This window comes from Saccopteryx leptura, chromosome 1, assembly GCF_036850995.1.
Source record: "Saccopteryx leptura isolate mSacLep1 chromosome 1, mSacLep1_pri_phased_curated, whole genome shotgun sequence".
Taxonomy (NCBI): domain Eukaryota; kingdom Metazoa; phylum Chordata; class Mammalia; order Chiroptera; family Emballonuridae; genus Saccopteryx; species Saccopteryx leptura.
The window spans coordinates 195,873,799-195,892,735 of NC_089503.1; the positions used below are offsets into that span (position 1 = coordinate 195,873,799).

The following is an 18,937-nucleotide window of genomic DNA, read 5'->3' on the forward strand; positions in this document are numbered from 1 at the left end:
CTGAGCGTGTCCCGAAGGTATGTGTCCCGAGCATGGGCCCTGGGCGTGTGCCCCGGGCATGTGTCCTGGAGGTGTGTGCCCCGGGAGTGTGTCCCAGAGGTGTGTGCTCCGAGCGTGTGCCCTGGAGGTGTGTACCGAGTGTGAGCCCCAGGCATGTGTCCCGGAGGTGTGTGTCTCAGGCATGTGCCCCAGGCGGCGTGTGTCCCGGGTGTGTGCCCCGGGCATGACATTACGAGTCTGCAGACTCATGAAGCTCAGTGAGTGATGTCTTCACTTCTCAAACACTGGGGGTAGTGATTATGTCTCCTTAACAGCACAGACGTGACTATGACATCTCAGAGGGTTTAATCACAGGGCTTTGTCCTCTGCAGTGGACATTAGTGATGAGCAGCTGTCCTCTATGCACCTGGCTGTCTCAGTGTACAGAACCCTGAGCGTCTGTAACTAATGTTCCTAACTCCAGCAGTGCCTGTATTTCTGACCTGTGTGTACTCTGTCACACTGCTCTGTATGAGCTCAGACTCCCTCTGACTTCTGCAATGTGGTCACTCTTCAGGTGCTTTGTAAGTAGACTCCCTCTGACTTCTGCAATGCGGTCACTCTTCAGGTGCTTTGTAAGTAGACTCCCTCTGACTTCTGCAATGCGGTCACTCTTCAGGTGCTTTGTAAGTAGACTCCCTCTGACTTCTGCAATGCGGTCACTCTTCAGGTGCTTTGTAAGTAGACTCCCTCTGACTTCTGCAATGCAGTCACTCTTCAGGTGCTTTGTAAGTAGACTCCCTCTGACTTCTGCAATGCGGTCACTCTTCAGGGTGCTTTGTAAGTAGACTCTACGGACAAGGCCTCACCCCGACTGTCCCCTGCCCCACAGCTTCCTCACAGTGCGGTTCTCGGGGACATCTGGTCTCTGTAGCAACAGCCATTCACAGCATATCTGCTGGACGAGCGGCACCTGCTGGCAAGCTCGGTCCTGTGCGTTCACATGGCCACAGCGGACACTTCTTCCACTGAGATTCGAGGTCTTCTTGGAACTGGTCGGATATGTTGAAGTGCAGAGGAGCTGCTGCTGGAACCACGTCTAGGGCTGCAAGAGATGGGCAGACGGAGCGACTGGAAGCCCTGAGCCCCCACGCAAGCAAAGGGGTCCACCACAGTGGGGCAGAGCAAGCCTGCTGTCCGGTCCTGCCGTGACCGATGACACCAAGCCTGCTCCTCCAACAGGCTGCAGACGGTCCACTTCCCAAAGGCAGCCCACTTGGTCGGGGTCTGGAGAGCAGGAAGCACTCAGGAAGGCTTGCCCCCCATACTCAAAAATGAGGGAGGATTATAAGAGCCTCAGTTCCAATCTTGCCTTTCCACAGATCTCCTGACCACGGAAGGGCCCATTTCAGTGGGAAGAGGTGGGGCTCCGTGCCAGCGCATCACAGACTTCACCGTGGGGCATGGCGATGGTCCCCAGGGACCCCCCACAGGCAGGGATGCACATGGGCAGTGGGATCCTGTCTGAGCTCTTCATGGGTTCTTCTCTGTCACACAAACAACTGGTGATTAGCTCTGTTTTCTCACCTTATTACTCCTTACAAACCCTTAGCTTCTAGAACGTGACCTGGTCCCTGAGATTTCTCTCCTCCAGCGAGCATCTCAGCATTTCCGCATGGCGTGAGCCAAGCTGCGCGCAGTGTGTCCAGTCCATTCCTTTGCAGAGGAGATGTGAGCCCACCAGCACCTGGAAATACACTAAGATGAAGTTTTGCAGGAGCCAGAAAGCCGGAATATCGAGTTCACGAAGACACAGAGTAGAGGTAGGTTCCTTAAAGTTCTATATAAGCGTGGTTCTGACCAGAGTAGGACAACTGTGATTTGGAAATTCTTCCAAGTGCAGAATTCACAATTTGATCTGTGTACAACCTACGTGAACGACTTACTGAGTGTGTGTCCCATTCCTCCCAGAAAGCAAACTCCTTTCTTTCCCTGTCAAATTCAATTTTCTTCCCATGAAATACTCTTTAAAATCCTCCCAAATTTCAGAAGAATAACCTTCCTCAACATTCATCTGTCCCATCTCCATCCACCCACCTTCCGGCCAACGCCGTCCCACTTGGTAACATGCAGGAGGCCATGAAAGGAGGCTAAGAAAGGCGAGTTCTCAAGGAGAAAATTCACGGGCGTTGGTTTGTTGCCAAATAACCCAGTTGTGTGCGAAGCCTCGTATTCAGAATTTCCGTCATGAGGCAGTTTCGTAGCGTTTCTGAAACACTTCAAACTGAAGAAGTCCCCCATTCTGTGTGCAAGTCAGCTGTTTGAAACAGCACAGCTCGGGACTCTCTCTTTTGACTTATTTCTGTCAGCTGTTCACAGAAACTCTTCTCTGGGCTGTCGAACAAGAACACGTCTGAGTAACGCTGCTCTATATCTTGTGACATCAGCATTGTCACTTGTCGCTGCAGGCTCTCTCTGACGCAGTGTTTTTCTGGTTGCAGCACTGGTCTGAGGTATGGCCTCCTCTCTGGGCAGGAGGGCAGTGACCACACAACACAGCTTTAAACGATGTTGAACCCGTGGCCCAGCACAAAGCTCTGCTCTTGATCTGCCTGTAACTCACGCCCTCAGCTCAGACGTTCTGTGAATGTTGTCCTTCTCTTCCGCTCCTCAGTGTCCAGCCACCAGCTCACGGATGTGCAACGTGAGTCCCAGTGACCCGACTTCACACACAGTCTATACCCAGCGCTCCACACCACCTGTCCTGACATGCCCCCCTCAGATGGGGCAGGGCCTCAGCTCTCTGAGCTGCGTTTCCCAAAGGCTGCAGCAGGCCCCCTGCTGGCCCTGAACAGGGAGCAGCATTCAGTTCACACAGCGGCCTCCTGTCAGACGACACCCTCCCCTCCACGCTCTACCTGGAACGTGCCTCCTTCTCTCGTTCCCTTGACACAGACTTGGCACGGCTCCGGGAGACCCATAGGTGGGATTTAAAAACAGCTTTTGAGCCACTAAACTTAGACCCATGTCCCATGTGACTCTTCATGTTGCAACTTCACTTCCCACCAGAGCAGGCCTATTCTGTGGCCTCCACAGTGAGTTGTGCTATCGCCGTGACCTGGAGCCACACTGGTGGGTACAGCCCAATGGCTAGTGGCATGGACCTGGAGAGGGGCTGTCACTCAGGCCACCATGTCTCCCTTGGGCAACAGGGGTCCCTGGGAGCCCTGCATATGAGACGGTTGTGAAGACCCTGGGACGCCTCAGGGGGCACACAGTGGCTACAAGTAAGGCCAGACATCATCCTGTTTGTTACTATGGTACACCCTTGACCCTGACCCTCCCAAAGACTAGCATCATACCCGAGTTCCCAGCACTAATCGCATCACTGTGGCCAGACCACTGCCTAGGTCTCCGCCACTGTCCATGGCCGCCTAGTGACAAGCTTGCGGCGAGCTGGCACTGGTCCAGCAGGTCCGCAATGGAATGGAATGGGGCCAGCACAGGCAGTGTCACAAGCCTCCAAGAACCTCACCTCTGCCCCCAGAGTCAGGGCAGGAGGGCGCAGGATAGTGCTCCCCTGAAAAGGAGGTGCTGGCTGAGGCCAGGCCTGTCTCTCGGAGGGAAGCCTCCTGACGTCCCCACCTGAGTGTCTCATCAGTGACTTCAGCTCACATGTCAGAAAATGTCTCCTCCCTTGTGGCTAACCACCGGGCCCATTGCCCTGATGAAAGCTGCAGTCAGGGGCTCATCGAGTGTCCAACAGGACCCAGGGCTACAGTACAGAGTCTGGGAGGAGAGGTCACCCTTCCCGCCATGGTTCTGTGGTTTACTTACAATCACATAACACGCAGTAAAATATTTCAGATGATAAACTGATACACAGAGTATCTGCTAAAAGAGTACAAAAACATGCATGTCCACATAGGTCCACTCACAAAGCATGTGGGAGTCCTGAGAGTCCGAGACGTAACAGAAAGGCCTCTGTGTGTGTGTGGCAAGGAAGGGACTTCTGAGGTGATCGCCAGAAAAAGGGACTCCCAGCTAGAAAGGTCTGGGTCTGTGCGTGGGAAGCCAGCCCAGGGCCCATGGAGCACACAGCTGGACAGCACTGCGGACACCTGGATGCACGCCCGTTCATGTGGTGCTCAGGGCTCATGTGATGGCCCACGCGTGTTCTCTCCGCTCTGTCCCTGGGCCCTCACTGCTCTGGAGTCCGCAGATGAGACCAGAGCGCCGAGCGCGTCCCCTCCTGCTTCCTTTCCAGTGATGTGACTGTCCCTTCATCAGTGACAGAAGCTGAGAGAAGTCTTACGAATGTTAGTGTGCACACGTGTTCTGTAAATGTTACTCGATAATGAAATCACTTTACTTTTTTCCATCTGGCTACAAAGGCACCTGTGCCTGGGTCCCTAGGAATGTGAGCTAGTGGAGAAAGAACCAGGAAGCCCCGTGTCCCCAGCGCTCCTGAAGCTGCCGTCCAGGAAAGGGGACTCAGAGTCTGGAGCAGGGCTCTGTAGCACCCAGCCACGTGGGCCAGAAACCACCCAGCACCTGCATCTCCTCCCACTCTGTAACCTGGTAACCTGACGTGGTACTGGGGCTGCACAGCACGCTGGGCAGTAACACGTCTAAGTCACTGTCCACAGAGCGAGGTCAGAACGAGGCATGGCTGCAGGTTAGCAGCCCCATCAGGGGCTGTCAGTACCCTGATACAGAAAACCCTCTCCCGCTGAGGACACAGGCTAAAAATCTCAAGCTGGCGGGGGACATGCCAGGTGCCAGCCGAGACGAGTGCACACAGCTCTCCGGCCGGGCCTGCCTTTAAGACATGACCACAGTGGATAGCGTCCAGGGCATCACTTACCTTCAGGTCCCGGTGGACCACGCCCATCTGATGGCAATGCAGGGTGGCCTCCAGGGTCTGCTGAATGCAATGACTGCATGCAAACACCAGGGCAGCGTTAGTCCTGAGCCACATGCAGCAGACTGGGTGACACGCAGCCGGCCTGGGCGGCGCTGACACCTCCCGGAACCGACACATTGCTCCAGCAGAGTGACGGCCTCAGGACAAGCAGCATCTTGCAGATGTGAGCCCAGCTGTGGGTCCACCTGTCCTAGAAAACCTGCCCTAAAGCTCCTTCTTTGAATGCAGGAGCTCCCTGCCTGGTTTAACATCCCCCGCCCACAAACAGCGCCAGAGCTGTCCCCACACCCTCCTGTCTTGTCATAAGCAGCACGGCCCCATTGAGGTCGGCACAGGACATGTAAAGGATTTTGGAGCAACCACTGGACCCCAGTGCTCTGTTCTGGTGTGATGACCTCCTGCCTGAGGCCCGTCAGACCCAGAGGAGCAATGTGTAGCCAGTTTTTCTGCACGGCCACCGTGATCTCAGAACAGAAGTAGTGTCTAGTCTGCAGGCGACACACATCACAAGCTGTGGTCACAGTCCAACGCTGGATGCTGGGGGAGCAGCCCCCACACCGCGGCCTGGCTCACTGCGGACACCAAGGGTGTGCCCAGCACGGTGCCCCCCGCTGTGATGCGTGTCTGGCCTGCGGACGAGTGGCTGAGAGGCACATGCAGCGTCACCTCCCCGCAGTCACTGCAGCGAAAGCAGGGAACAGCGAGCGAGCTGTCTCAGGTCCCCGCCCTCCTCCCTTCCCTGAACACAAGACGCTTTTGATTCTGATGCACGGACTCCACATACTGACCTTCAGGTCCCTGTGGACTATGCCATTTAGGTGACAATGATTTACACTCTCTAGAATCTGCTGTATACAATGACTGGAAGATACAAGGCAGAGGGAAGAGGGTGTGGTGAGGCACACGGTCACTCCAAGTCCAGGTCAAATGCGAGCTCAACGAAACACAACAAGTACGTCTCACATGTCTTAGCTGTGACACGGGAATTAACAGTGCTGAATGGAGCTACCTCTAGTTCTAACTAAAAGGACATCCAATACAGAACATGTGGCGAGCTCAGACAACACGCTCTGAGCTGTGTTCTGCTCCTCGCAAGTCTACAGACGAAGTCGCTGGTCCCAGAGGTCGAGATGTGCACATGTAGGGAGGAAACTCTCTTTCCCACCAGGTTCTGGGAAAACTCTTCAGAGACCTGAACGGTTTACACTCTGAGGTTACAATTCACTCAGGTGTTGAAACAAAGAGGATAGACACAGAGGAAGAGGTGGGGGAGACAGGCTCAGACAGAGGACACATGAACCCTGACTGGGAAATGCCTCGTGGGTGACTAGGAAGGTCCCGGGAACAGGGAGAGTCACCGTCAACCCAGGACGTGAATCAGCCTCTGCAGTCAGGCTGACTCTGGGGGAGGCTAAGCTGATGGGAATGGATTCGTACCTGGAGCACTGTGATTGTTGAACATTCCCACACACACCTGCTTATTACCTGTCACACGCACAGTTTATGCTCTTCCCACCACAGGCTCCCTGGTGTCAAACAGACAGCTAACTAAGTGAGAGGGAGGCCACGGAGGTGGTTCTAGAGTCCTTGTCATCTGCTGGACGGTGACGAGGGCCAGCACCTGTGCCGTCTGTCCAAACACAGGCATAGTCACAGAGGAAGGCCACCGTCCAGTGAGGACACGCTCAGCCATGTCATGTACGGAGTAACATTACTCCAAAGCGAGTTCCTGAATGAAAACAGTCCCACCACTGCTCTATGAGGACACACAGAGCAAGATGGAGGTGGCCTGCTGCAGCTCTGTGCAGGGACCCACGACCAGGCCCATAGGCTGCTTCACATACAGCTGGTCCGGGTGCTGCTACTCTTAAGTCACATGACTCTAAGTCACATGCGCTACTTCTTAGGAGTTTCACTTTCTCTTCTGGAACCACAGGCACAGGTCCCTGGGCCAAGTGAGTTGAGGAAGTAACGAAGTAAACACTAATTCACACTAAATGACCCTAACCACTTTTCCCCAGTGAGAACGCACTGAATTCTGCACTCGAGGATGGGTATGAAACAGACTTTGGCAAATTATTTGCAGAATATGCTCTTTATGCTTGTGGTTGGGAAGGGAATGTTCTTCTCCTTGATTCTGTGTGGGACTTCCCTAAAAATACCCTACCGTGACCTTCAAAGCTTCACATAAACAGGGGCAGGGGTGACCTAGCCCACAGGTCCGCCCCGTGAACCCATGGCCTCTCCAGTGGTGAGAATAGTCTCTACTCCTATTTCAACCTGGATTCCCAGTGGTAACAACAGTCTGCTTACAAAACTGTGAAAAGCACGTAACTAACACTTCCTCACTTGTTTACTACCTCGATTTAAATGACTGCTTGCTCAGCAAGTACTCCCTGAAGTCCCCTTGGGCCTCATGGGGGGGTCTGGGGGAACTGAGCTGGTGAGAATTCACTCATAACTGTGCGGTGATAGGGAGCTCTTTACCTGACTCTGGTAGTAAAAATCAGTGTGGTCACGCACAGGGAGACCCACGGAATGCCGCGAGCAGCAGCACCAGGCCCAGAACACGACCCAGAAAGGCAAAGGGCACCGTGCAGGCAGCGCTGCTCTGGGGGGCGGGGCCCTGTGGGCTGCGGCTCGGAGATGAGCTGATGAGCGGCCAAGTCCTCAGCGTGTCCCATTCCCGTGCTAGCGGGGAGCCCTACTCCTGGCCGGGGTTTCCAGAGCACGTGCCCACTACGGGTCTGGACAAGGCAGCCGAGCAGAAGCAGCACCTGCAGGCTCAGCACCGAGAGTGTGGGCTGACGCTCCTCTCTGCGCTGTGCTGGGCGGCGCTGGGCCTGTCTCCTCAGCAAAACCTGGCCGTTTTCAACCTCTGCACAGACTTTGCCAAGAGACAGATCGGGAAATCTACTGAACCCTCTGAAATACCTGAATAAGGACAATGTTTCTCAAGCGAGGGTTCCTGGAACAGTCCACAGCTAATGGTGACTTCAAGTGACCCGTGTTTGGGGCTGCCCCTCCCGTCATAGCCACGGGCTGTGATCCATGTTGGATGTGACCAAGGAATTGAACTTCTAATTTTATTTAATTTTAACTAACTGAAGTTGAGATTAAAGAACCCCCGTCACCAGTGGCGTATCAGGCACCCAAAGACCTACAGACGAGAGGTCAATCTCTGACCTCTCACATTTGCTTAGAAAGTATATTTCTTCAGCAGAAGTCATTCTTGTGAGGCTTCAAGAATGAACTATGCACTGTAACTACAGACACTAAAGACAAACAGAGCTTAGACAAGATTCATGGATTGTTGTTTTCTTCCCTCTAAAGGATCCTCTTGGAGAAAAGAATCCCCAGGAGAACACAAAGCGTCCCCCAGATGGGCTACGACCCGGTGGCTGACAGTGAGGGGCCATCCTGGGGGGCCGGTCACTCACCTGGCGTCGGCCTCACTGTAGTACTCTCTCGCCACGATGTCTTCAAACAGCTCGCCTCCAGTAACTCTGAAAAAGGAAGAAATCAGGGTCTGTGGGTTTGTGTCAGTGTTCATGCAGAATTTTTGTTTTCAGATTACTTAAAATTTTTTTATCAAAACATGAAATGTTTTAAAACACTGTACAAATGACAGCTTCGTAATGGCAAGTCTGGACAACCTCAACCTTGCCGTCCGGCCTACCTGCCTGTGTATTACCGGACCTCGAGGACACCACCCTCTCGTGCCATGAACACACTCAAAGACTGATTTACAGGAAATGGTCTCAGCGCCCCCAATACTGAGGTCTGACGAGGTGAGTGTAGAGTGTAGGGACACTTCTCAGCAAGTGGAGGAGATGGTGCCTGCCAACCAGCGGCACATTTGCAGGGCACGCCTTGGGAGGGCTCTGTCACCCGGGGGGCGGGGGGGAACATGCCTGGTGGAGAGAGGTGGCCTCAGCAAATGCAGGCACGGCCCCAGGCTGAGAGCCTGACCTTCTGTCCTGACGGCACTGGGCTTCCCTCCGGGCTGTGTCTCTGCCCTGAGAGGCAGCGGCGACCCCACTAGCCAGGAAGACAGGACCTGTGGCCTCGGAGCGAGGACTTGCCACACCACCAGCTGCATCCAGTTACTTTGGCAAGTCCCCTCAGACCATGGGCCAGCGAGCCTGCCCAAGAGGACAGGGAACTTCTCCAGGTCCAAAAGTCACTGGTTTGGGGCTAGAAATCCCTAAACAGGGATTGTCCGGCTTAGGTGTTGTATGCCCTCTAAATAACATGCGTTTAAATTTCAAAGTAATATCGTTTTGTAGTAAAATTTTAAACATATGGACATGTACCAAGTACTTACCTCCCCCATGTCTCAACCCCAACTTCATGCTGGACCAGACTAACTTTGTGTACATCCTTTTCACTTTCTGTGTCTTTAAACATTTACACTTTCCCCTTTGCAATGACGCTAAGGAAAACATACTGTTCTCACAAGAGAAGGAGTGTGCACCACGCATAAGCTACTAGGTGGCTGCAAGGTGTTCCATTTTATGTGAAGTCGTGGGCACTGTCTCCGTCAGCCTTTCTCCTTTTTACAAGACAGACACACCCGTGCTTGTACGCACACACGCGTATATTTGCATGTTCCAGAGTATTTCTAGAAGACAAACTCTTAGAAGTAGAATTGCTGGGTCAAAGAGTACCCATATTTAAGTTTTTAGAGGGGGCTAACACACCTCCCACAGTGGTAAGGTGCCAACAGACCACATCATTCCTAATGGTTATTGTCAACAAACAGAAGGCCAGTCCAGCGGGAAAGTCGCTGTCTCACATTGACACGAGGTCTTGGCGTTAGTGACGGGCACCTTCTTCTCGTGTCCTATGGCTGCTTCCTCCGCTGCTGTGTCGGGTTTGGTTTTAAAAGGATATTTCAGTTTGGAGTTCAGCCCTGCAGGAGCTAACACATGCCCAGCGCGACATCTTCGTGAGTCCCCCTGGTTCCTCTGAGCTGGGACCTCCTGTCAGCTGCTCAGGGACGGGCAGACAGCGGCACAGAGATGTTGCAAACTTGCTCAAGTGTACGCAACCCTCCGTGTCGCGGAGCCACCCCTCCACGCTCAGGCTCTCCATCCCACGGGAAGCCCATAGTGACGGTGCCGCCCTCCTGTCCAGTCGTCCCGAGGGCAGGAGTGTGGCAGCATGCTGGGCAAAGGGATGTCACAGAGTGTGAGGAAGGGCTGCCTGAGGGCAGCTGTTTGGACTGTCTGCCTTTGTTTTAACGGGTTCTGAAGCACCATCGTGTGACAGCTTGCTCCAGAGGTCCATGCTGCCCCCAGCCAAGGAGCTTGAGTGGCTGACCTGTGAGGGCTCCATCTGGGGCCTGTGCCTCCCCCCACTCCTGCAGCAGCAGAGCCACTCCTGTTGAGTGGTCATGCCTATGTGTAAATCGTGCATCTAAGACGATGCGTCTTCTCACTTGTTTAATGTCTGTTATTCCCACCATGACGCCGCTGCGGTGGCAGACACTGTCCCTTTTCCACTGAGGGGACTTGGGGCCTCCTCTGGTTCCCTCTGGTGACTGTGCTCACACCCCATACACCAGCAGGGAGTCAGCTGTGGAACGGAGAATCATCAAACTAGACTCAATCCAGGGCTGCTGTTAGGACAATGCTGAGTTAGCCCCCACCCAGGCTCACGGAAACGAGAGCGAGTCCTGGCTCTACCCCCACCTCCCGCTTTCATCAACAGCCACGGAGGGTTGGAGCACTGGCTCGTGGGCGGAATGCATTCCCACGAGCTCCTCAGGCTGCAGCTGGTCCCCGCTGCCACAGGACACCGCCACCGGACCACAGAGTTCCCTGTGTCAGCCGGGTCTCTGGGATGGGACCCAACAGCTCACACACAGGCACACTCCCTAACTTACTTCGTGAATGTGAAAAGTCAGAACCCATTGCTCTAGTAATCTCACCTCATTTTTTATTAGCTCTAAACTGTTCTGTGAATTTCAAAATAAAACGGCATCCCAGGAAAGCAGCCATAATTCAGATGAAATGCTGGTCTGAACAGCCACATTTATGAATGATGGAATTGTTTCTAAGGGAATGAAACTATACTTCTTTTAAATTAAAAGCAGGAAAGCCTCCTTTGCAAATGAGAGGTTCTGCCAGAGCTCAACTAAGCAATAGCTGAGAGGTTTACATCAGCACGCTCCATGCAAATTGCTGTGTCAAACACCTGTTTGGAGTCTTATTTACACGCACTCAGCACACTGCCTACCTAGAATGCCAAGAAGGCCCAGGTCATTCAAGTTAGTGTCGATTTAAAAAGTTGCTCGTTTATTTATGTATTTGTGTGTTACTCGCACCACCTTCCAGAAGGGATGTGACAGCCAGTCATCTATCTGTCCAGTGACCTTCATTATCCGACTTCCTCACCTGAGCTCTGAGTGTATGCACCTGGGTTTCCGACCAGGCTGGCACAGGGAGGAATAGAAAGTTCATTCTTGATGCCCCCAACCGAGGCTGTTCCGTCCTAAGTGACTCCCTTTCTCATCACAACAGCACAAGACAGATGTGCTTGAACAAATTCTTCACCTAATCTAAAATTATTTCCTGCTTATTATGTGCAAGCCACTGTGTTCAGCACTTAATTTAGCGAAACTTGGTTTAGCTGTTGGTCCATGGAATTTTTTTAAGGGATACTGAGGTTCTCAGGAACACAAGGCTTTGTGTGACTTGGTTCCTCACTGCACAGTGATTGTCCTCGTTCAGTCAGCAGCAGGCACACACAGAGCCACCATGGCAGGATGTGCACAGGTGGCACTGTGCCCCAGGGCCGTGAGTGCCAGTGGCGGTGGGCACAGCAGGATGTGCATGGGTGGCACTGTGCCCCAGGGCCGTGAGTGCTGGTGGTGGGCACCCTGGGAACTCCGTCCACGTGTGGGTTTCCTCTCCCTGTGTCTCCACCCTGGTCCCACCTCCAGCCCCCTAGTGATGGGTGAGTGCAGACATGGGGATCCCTTCTGCAGGGAGGTCTGGGCATCACTTGGAGATGGGGGGGCTGCTGGAGAAATGGGGGGTGCCCTTCTGCAGAGGGAGGTAGGTGCCTGGCTCTCCTGGAGGCATGTCTGGGGTTCACGACAGAGAGGTGGTGGCAGGCCTGCTGCAGCGATCACCTCAGCTGTCTATATAACTCCAGGGTTCAAGTCTGGAGTGTCCCCAGACTCAGCTGTTCACCCCAGAAAGAACGGGAACAACCCAAGTCAGCACAGTTATCAGACCTTCCCCAAATATACATGACGTCAAGGTTTATCTTTGCTGAAGCGAACCTGACGGTGAGTAGTTCTTGTGAAAGGGGGAGGGGACAGTTCAGTGAGAGACACGTGACAATGTAAACGGGAGCTGGCCTAGAAGTCACAATTCCTTAGTGGGCCGTGAGACAGGGACCCTCACCCGGCTGACCGGCTTCTTCAAACCCACTGCTGTTTCCCGTTTTCAAAGCCTTTCCCCGGTTACCAGTCTGCGCTCTGCAGCACCCGCAGCAGGATGAACGAGCAGGAGATGAAGACGTCCACACACTCACAAATTCTCACCCTGTGGAAAGCCCTTCCCGGTTCTCTGAACCTGAAACGCCCAGCGCCGTGCTCAGACGTGGCCCTCCCTGCTGCCCTGGCTCTCGCAGCGCCCGATTCCTGACCCGAATAGGGTGCTCGGAGGGGCACTCGGATGATAGTGAGTGAGGCTGTGACATTCACATAAGGAAATTTCAGGTGATTGCTAAACTTCCTCATTAGGAATCTGTGTTTTATGATGCTCAAAAGCTGTAAAATCATCAACCTTAGGAGCATTTGAATTAAATTAAGAAATTTCAAGCTACGTAATAGTTCTTTAGTGTAACATTATCCCTCAGAGCAAAAGCGTACTTCTCTTTCTGTTTTTTTTTTCCCCCAGACAGCTGGGAAAATGCCTTTCACAGGGAAGTTCACGTGGACGCTGCTTGGCAGTGTGGGGGCCTCGTGGTCTGAGCCCCCCAAGGCAGAGCTGCCTTAAACGAAGGACCCAGTCCCCCGGGGTGTGTGACGTGTGGAGGGGACAGCAGGGGAAGGAGCCGCTCTGAGCTCAGGCCTGAGCTTCCTGCAGCAGTTGGCCCCCAGGTGCCGAAGGGCAGAGACAGCTCTCTTGGCCCTTCCCAATCTGAGGCCATGTTCTATCTCTGCCAGTCCTTCTGCGGTGCCTACCTGCCCCTCTCGCTGCGGTCGTCGGGTCTGACCGGGCAGGTGAGACTCAGTCACCTCTGCTGGAACCGTCCGGCTCCAGCCCCGTCCTCCGCCCTGCCTGACACGTCCCCTGCCCCTGCCGCCCGTACTCCTGGTCAGGGGGCAGATGGACATGGCCCACTGAGTTTGCTGCTCTACGGCTCTGGTGCTGTGGGAGTCGCCCGACAGGGTCAGCTCAGGGGTGCGAGCTGCAAGGACACAGAGGGCTTCGGAAACCAGACTTGTCTGTTCTCACACTTGACACGAGGTCTGCAGATGTAACCCTTATCTGGTGTATGTTAATTTAAAAACATACAAATCTTACCTAGTTTTGCTTGGTTGGTAGGTACGTGAGGGGCAAGGAGCAGTTAGATTGGATGATGCAGCTTCAGTGGGACCTCTTACACCAGGAACTACACTCAAGTCTTTGTTTTTTGTATTTTCCAAAGTGAGAAGAGGGGAGGCAGACAGATTCCCGCATGTGCCCGACTGGGATCCACCCGGCATGTTCTCCAGGGGCGATGCTCTGCCCATCTGGGGTGTTACTCTGTTGTAACCAGAGCCATTCTAGCGCCTGAAGCAGAGGCCATAGAGCCATCCTCAGCGCCCGGGCCAACTTTGCTCCAATGGAGCCTTGGCTGCAGGAGGGGAAGAGAGAGACAGAGAGGAAGGAGAGGGGGAGGGGTGGAGAAGCAGATGGGCGCTTCTCCTGTGTGCCCTGGCCGGGAATTGAACACGGACTTCTACACGTAGGCCAACGCTAACCGGCCAGGGCCTGTACTCAGGTTTTTAAAGGAAGGACTTTTCATAGAGCTGAACTGACCTCTGCACAACTGCTTAAATACCTGTTCCATTTCCTCCTCACTCAGCCAGGACCCAGAGCGGAAGACACCACCTTATTTTCCAAAACAAGAGAGCATCCCCTTTTCATTTTGCTCTATTTAAAGGCAAAATACCATGACCTTAGTAATTAAATGTTTTCATTTCAATTTCTTCGACAGCTAGTTCAGACAGCAGCAGAGAACAGCAGCCTGATGCTCAGTGAACAATCGGGACCCTGGCTGGGGGTCTCTAAGCTCCGGGACAGTCTGTGAGACCAAAGTTATGAGTGCTGAGGACACACAATCAGACGTAACCAGAAACAGTCTTTTATAGCGTGTTCATTAAAGTGCAATCATACGTCAATATTTTAACTGCCTCCTCAAGATAACATGACAAATTTAGTACTGGCTCTTTAGCACATTTTCTTTCACCTGGATATAACTATCTCTCTAGTTAGGCAAGAGAGTCAAAAACAATTAAAATCTAAGAATGACCTGCCGATTCTGCCGCTCTAGTAGACTGATGAGCTGTTTGCTGTGGTTAGGCACTCAGCCTCAGAAGCAGGTCTGTTTGGGCTCAACGTCAGGTGGTAAAGCAGTGCTGTGTAGCTGTAAGACACTGCTAACTTCATGAATGCTTCTCACCTGAAAAACGACGTCACTTAGACGAGGATTAAACACTGTGTCCAGGGCACTGAGTGAGGGGCGCACACATGACGCTCTCTGTTCAAGTTGACGGTAATTAACTTTAAAGCTGTAGCCCGTCTCCAGAAGGAAGGCTATTTGTTCACCTTCCTTTAAAATACATATACATATCAGGCACCAGACACTCAGTGTGAAAGTGGAGATTAAAGCTTCCCTCGTGTAGGGGATGATTCATGAGGAGAAGAGCTGGAATCAACCACTACAACTCTCTTCACCTTCCTGTGTCTGAACAATCTTCTGTGGAGGAAGGAGAGGCCCAGCCCAGGGCTCGACTCTCACTGACAGGGAACCTGACTCAACAGAGCCTGGAATTCTGAGATGAAACAAGCTGAAAGGAACAGCTCGGACTTCTGCTCAGGTCCACTGTTCTTTTCCACTACGAGGGCCCTGCATTTTAGGAATAAAAGAGGTGATGCTATCAAAACCTAGCGTTCGCCTGCATTTGGGGAAAGATCATCAAATGTCACTGGGCAATCTTCCTGCTCTCTACACAAAAGCTGAACTCACACTGGCCACAGAAAGTGACATCACAGGGGAGCCTAGTCAGAGAAGCTGACGGCCGGTTCAGGTTGGCCTCTGAGAACCTGGGAAGCCACCGGGGAACTACGTTCTCCCTTCCTGTGAGCCAGCGTCCAGCCTCCGACCTCAGCACTGACCCCTCTGGCCAGTATCACTGTTTCTGCAACTCCGGAAACACCTGCCCGCCATGGCTTTCAGAGAGATCACCTGACTCTACCCAGACCCATGACTGACCGCTCCCACCTGCTCCTGGTTCCACAGCCAGGCGCCGGGCCCAGCTGGGCGTCCACACCCACTGCAGTGAGCTGTGCCCGGGAGCAGGGCGACTTGTTCTGGGCTGTGGGTGGTGCTATTTCTCCAGAACCAGATGAGGTAGGAAGGGAACGTGTGAACAGATCTCAGTGCAGACCCTCCGCCTGCCTTTATCAGAGAGCATCCTCAGTGCACGCACACGCACAGTCACAGACCACCTCATGGGAGACAGACAACGTTTCCGTTACTACCTTGGGTTGTATCCCTCCAATGTTCCCTAAGGGCTTTCATTAAAAAACTTGGCCTTTAAAGAAAAACATAAAATTGAATATATTGATCCTGACACTTGAGTGACCAAGTCACACAAAACCCAGAAAACAGGCTGTTTCTGCTCTAGCCCGCCTCAGGCTATTGTCTGAATAAACATGGAAGGAGTGACCTTCAGCTGGACGTTACCAGCAGAGTGTGGGAAGTCCCGGACCCGGGACTGACCCAGGGGCTCTCTCTTGGGTGGGAAGCTGCAGTCAGCACGGCTGGTCCTGCTGTGAGTGCTGGATGTCTGAGTTTAGAGCACGGCTCGCTGGTAAACACACACAGACCCGGCCCTGCGCCAAGGACGGCAGGACAGCTGGGAGGTGTCGAAGGTCGCAGCTCTATTTAACACCATCACACTCCAGGTTGGAAGGCAGGCATTTCCCGCGGGACACAGGCTGTCTGACCCCGTGACTGTCCACCTGCAGTCCAGCCAGGGCCTGCCTTCAGAGGGTAGGGCTCCCCAAGTGGCCCACAGCGGGCCTCAGCCATTGTCATGGGCTTCCCGTCACATGCTGCCAGGCCGGGTGCCCCTCCCTCTCCATGAGTCTCTGAGTCTCACCTCGCTTGCTCAGAGGCCCCCCTGGTTTGGGAGAGTCTCCCAGGCCGTGGACTCCAGCTGGTGCTGAGTCTGCCCGGGCCACGGAGCAGTGCAGCTGATCCGAAACGGGAAGGCGGGCCTCAGGTCGGCCCCCCACGCCAGTTGGGTGCACCGAGTAACCTGCACAAACACCTCTGCGACAGCACTCTGTGGTGACAGGGCCCCCAGGAAGAAATTAAAAGCAACACCTGTCTCCTCGGGGACAGGTCAGAGGTCCTACTGAACGCTGTCACCACTGTGTTGACTGCCATCTGACTCAGCTGGCAAGAGCACAACTCCTCTCACCTGTGAGGCCATGGGGGGTGCTGCGTCTCCTGTTCACAGACGCCACGGTCCTGCCACCACGCCCACTGTCACAGAGGCGGGGACAGGAGACCAAGTGCCCAACGCTGTCCACCACATTGCTGGTCTCCAGCCACAAAACCATAGCAGGAAGGACTTCTCACTGCCCACAAAAATGCCCCACTTGGGTCAACATTTCTGGAAAGGGTTGAATAGCTTTCACATTCCAGAATTAGAGATTAAAACAGCAAACAAAGGAGGTTTTCTATCCCCTGACCCCGATGAAGAAGTGACCCCTGAAGAAACCGGGCACACTGTGTGACCCCAGCCTGGCCCTGTGGTCTCAGGAGGGGAAGGACGAGGACTCACTGCCCACAGGACCACAGGGACTGGCATCAGGCTCCCGGGAAACTGAGCCCTACTGGCTAACTGACCAACGTCCCCACAACGTCCCCAGAAGAAGTCAAAATAGAGGCACACATCAGTTCATCAGATCTCACAAAGTCAGAGCTTGGATGTAATGTATCAGAATAATTGTGTCTGAGAACCTCACGTTTTTTGAAATGTGTTTGTGTCCATGACGACAGCACAGATTGAACCAAAGCAGGTGTTTGCTTGAACAAAACCTCCAGAGTCCGAGTTGTCTACAAGCCCGTCTGTGAGGCTGAGAAGGCTGACCACCTGGCTACAGGCAGCCAGGCTCCAGGAACTGGCCCGGGGCACCGTCCACACGTGGAGGGGCCAGTGCCCTGACCCTGCTTAGGGCAGAGTGCTCCCCCAGGTGCTGCCGTGCGGGACTACGGGCGCCCGCTCAGCACAGGGCTCCCCCAGGCCTGGAGAAAGGGAAGTGCGCCCTGCGGCCGATGGGACAGTGCACTGGGAAGTCCAGTAAGTGTGCAGCTCAGGGGGTAAGTGTCCAGGGGAGGAAGCAGGCACGCCGGAAATGGGGAGGAGCTGGTGAGACAACCCCGTTCAGCTGAACACTGGGGAAGGCCTCCGTGAGGGTGACCTGTGAGCCGAGCCCAGTGGGAAGGCAGGAGTCAGGGACACCCAGGGCCCGGCCGGCACGCGGAAGGCAGTGGGCGGGAGCTGGAGGAAGGCCACTGCCCCCGAAATGCGGGGCCCGCAGTCACGTCCCCACCCAGACACCGGGCACCACTCCTGCAGCTACAGGGACTGCTCTGAACACATCCAGGACAGCACACCCTTCTCCCCTCCTTCAGAACTGGGCCCCAGCCCAGGAGTGATGGGGGGTGGGCCTCCTGCTCCTTCAGCCGCGTGGCCTCACCGAGCTCCCTCCTGCCCTGAAACCTACAGGCCTTCCCCACGGACTGCAGTGTCCACACCGTCCTCTGCTCTGGGCCGGCAGGGGCAGGCAGTGCCCCCCCCCCCCCCGAGTCCCAGCACTGGCACCTCCTCCCACTGGGCCCTGGCTCAGCAGCTGCCTCTCCTGCACTCCACACCACACCACACAAGCCAGAGGCTCCGGGCCAGGTGGGGTCAGCCACAGAGCGCACGGTCAGCCAGTGCACTCATCACCGGGTGAACGTGCCCCACCCAGAACCTGTTCACAGGGAAAGCCTAGCGCTGGCACGCAAGAACAGATGGTGACGTGGTAGAGACAGAGATTCTGAGCAAGGACAAGAGAGAAAACAAACACTAACAGAAAGGAAGAACGAGCAACAGGCCCCTTGCGGACTGGACACGACCATGGCCTCTACCAGAAACGTTGGACCCGGCTGGCAGGGGAGCTCAGGGGCACGGCCCATCGAGGGGATGCGATGGACGCCCACAGACGCCGCCCCCAGCAGGCAGAGCACACACGTTCTCCTTGAGCTCCCAGAGCACATTCTGGGTCACAGCACCCCTCATCAGGCGTAGACGGACAGAAATCATATGTCTGCTCTCAGACCACATGAAATTAAACTAGAAATCACTAACAGAAAAATCCAAAATACTCAGAGATGAAACAACATACTTCTATATAAGATACAGATCAAAGATAAAATGTCAACAGAAATTTAAAAATATTTTGAATGAAATGAACATGGAAATACAACTTAACAAAATCTGTGGGACGTAGCACACAAGACATTTATAGTATTGAATGCACACATCAGAAAAGATGAAAGATAAATAATCAGTAATCTTTTTTTTTTTTTTTTTCTGAAGCTGGAAACGGGGAGAGACAGACAGACTCCCGCATGCGCCCGACCGGGATCCACCCGGCACGCCCACCAGGGGCGATGCTCTGCCCACCAGGGTGCAATGCTGTGCCCCTCCAGGGCATTGCTCTGCGGCGACCAGAGCCACTCTAG

At 54.1% G+C, this 18,937-nt stretch overlaps 1 protein-coding gene across 11 annotated transcripts in view; it reads right to left on the reverse strand.

Moving 5' to 3' along the window:
• CAMK2D (calcium/calmodulin dependent protein kinase II delta) overlaps positions 1-18,937 on the reverse strand; it is a 132,137-nt gene that overhangs the window by 33,890 nt on the left and 79,310 nt on the right. For 7 of the 11 annotated variants that reach the window (XM_066384076.1, XM_066384032.1, XM_066384057.1 and 4 more), the window contains 2 exons: positions 8,347-8,412; positions 5,695-5,767 (listed from right to left, as the gene is read on the reverse strand). In XM_066384076.1, coding sequence (XP_066240173.1) covers positions 5,695-5,767; positions 8,347-8,412 — 139 coding nt within the window. Of the gene's footprint in view, positions 1-4,846; positions 4,920-5,694; positions 5,768-8,346; positions 8,413-18,937 lie in introns of all 11 variants that reach the window. The other 4 variants (XM_066384041.1, XM_066384067.1, XM_066384093.1 and 1 more) reach the window with 1 other exon arrangement.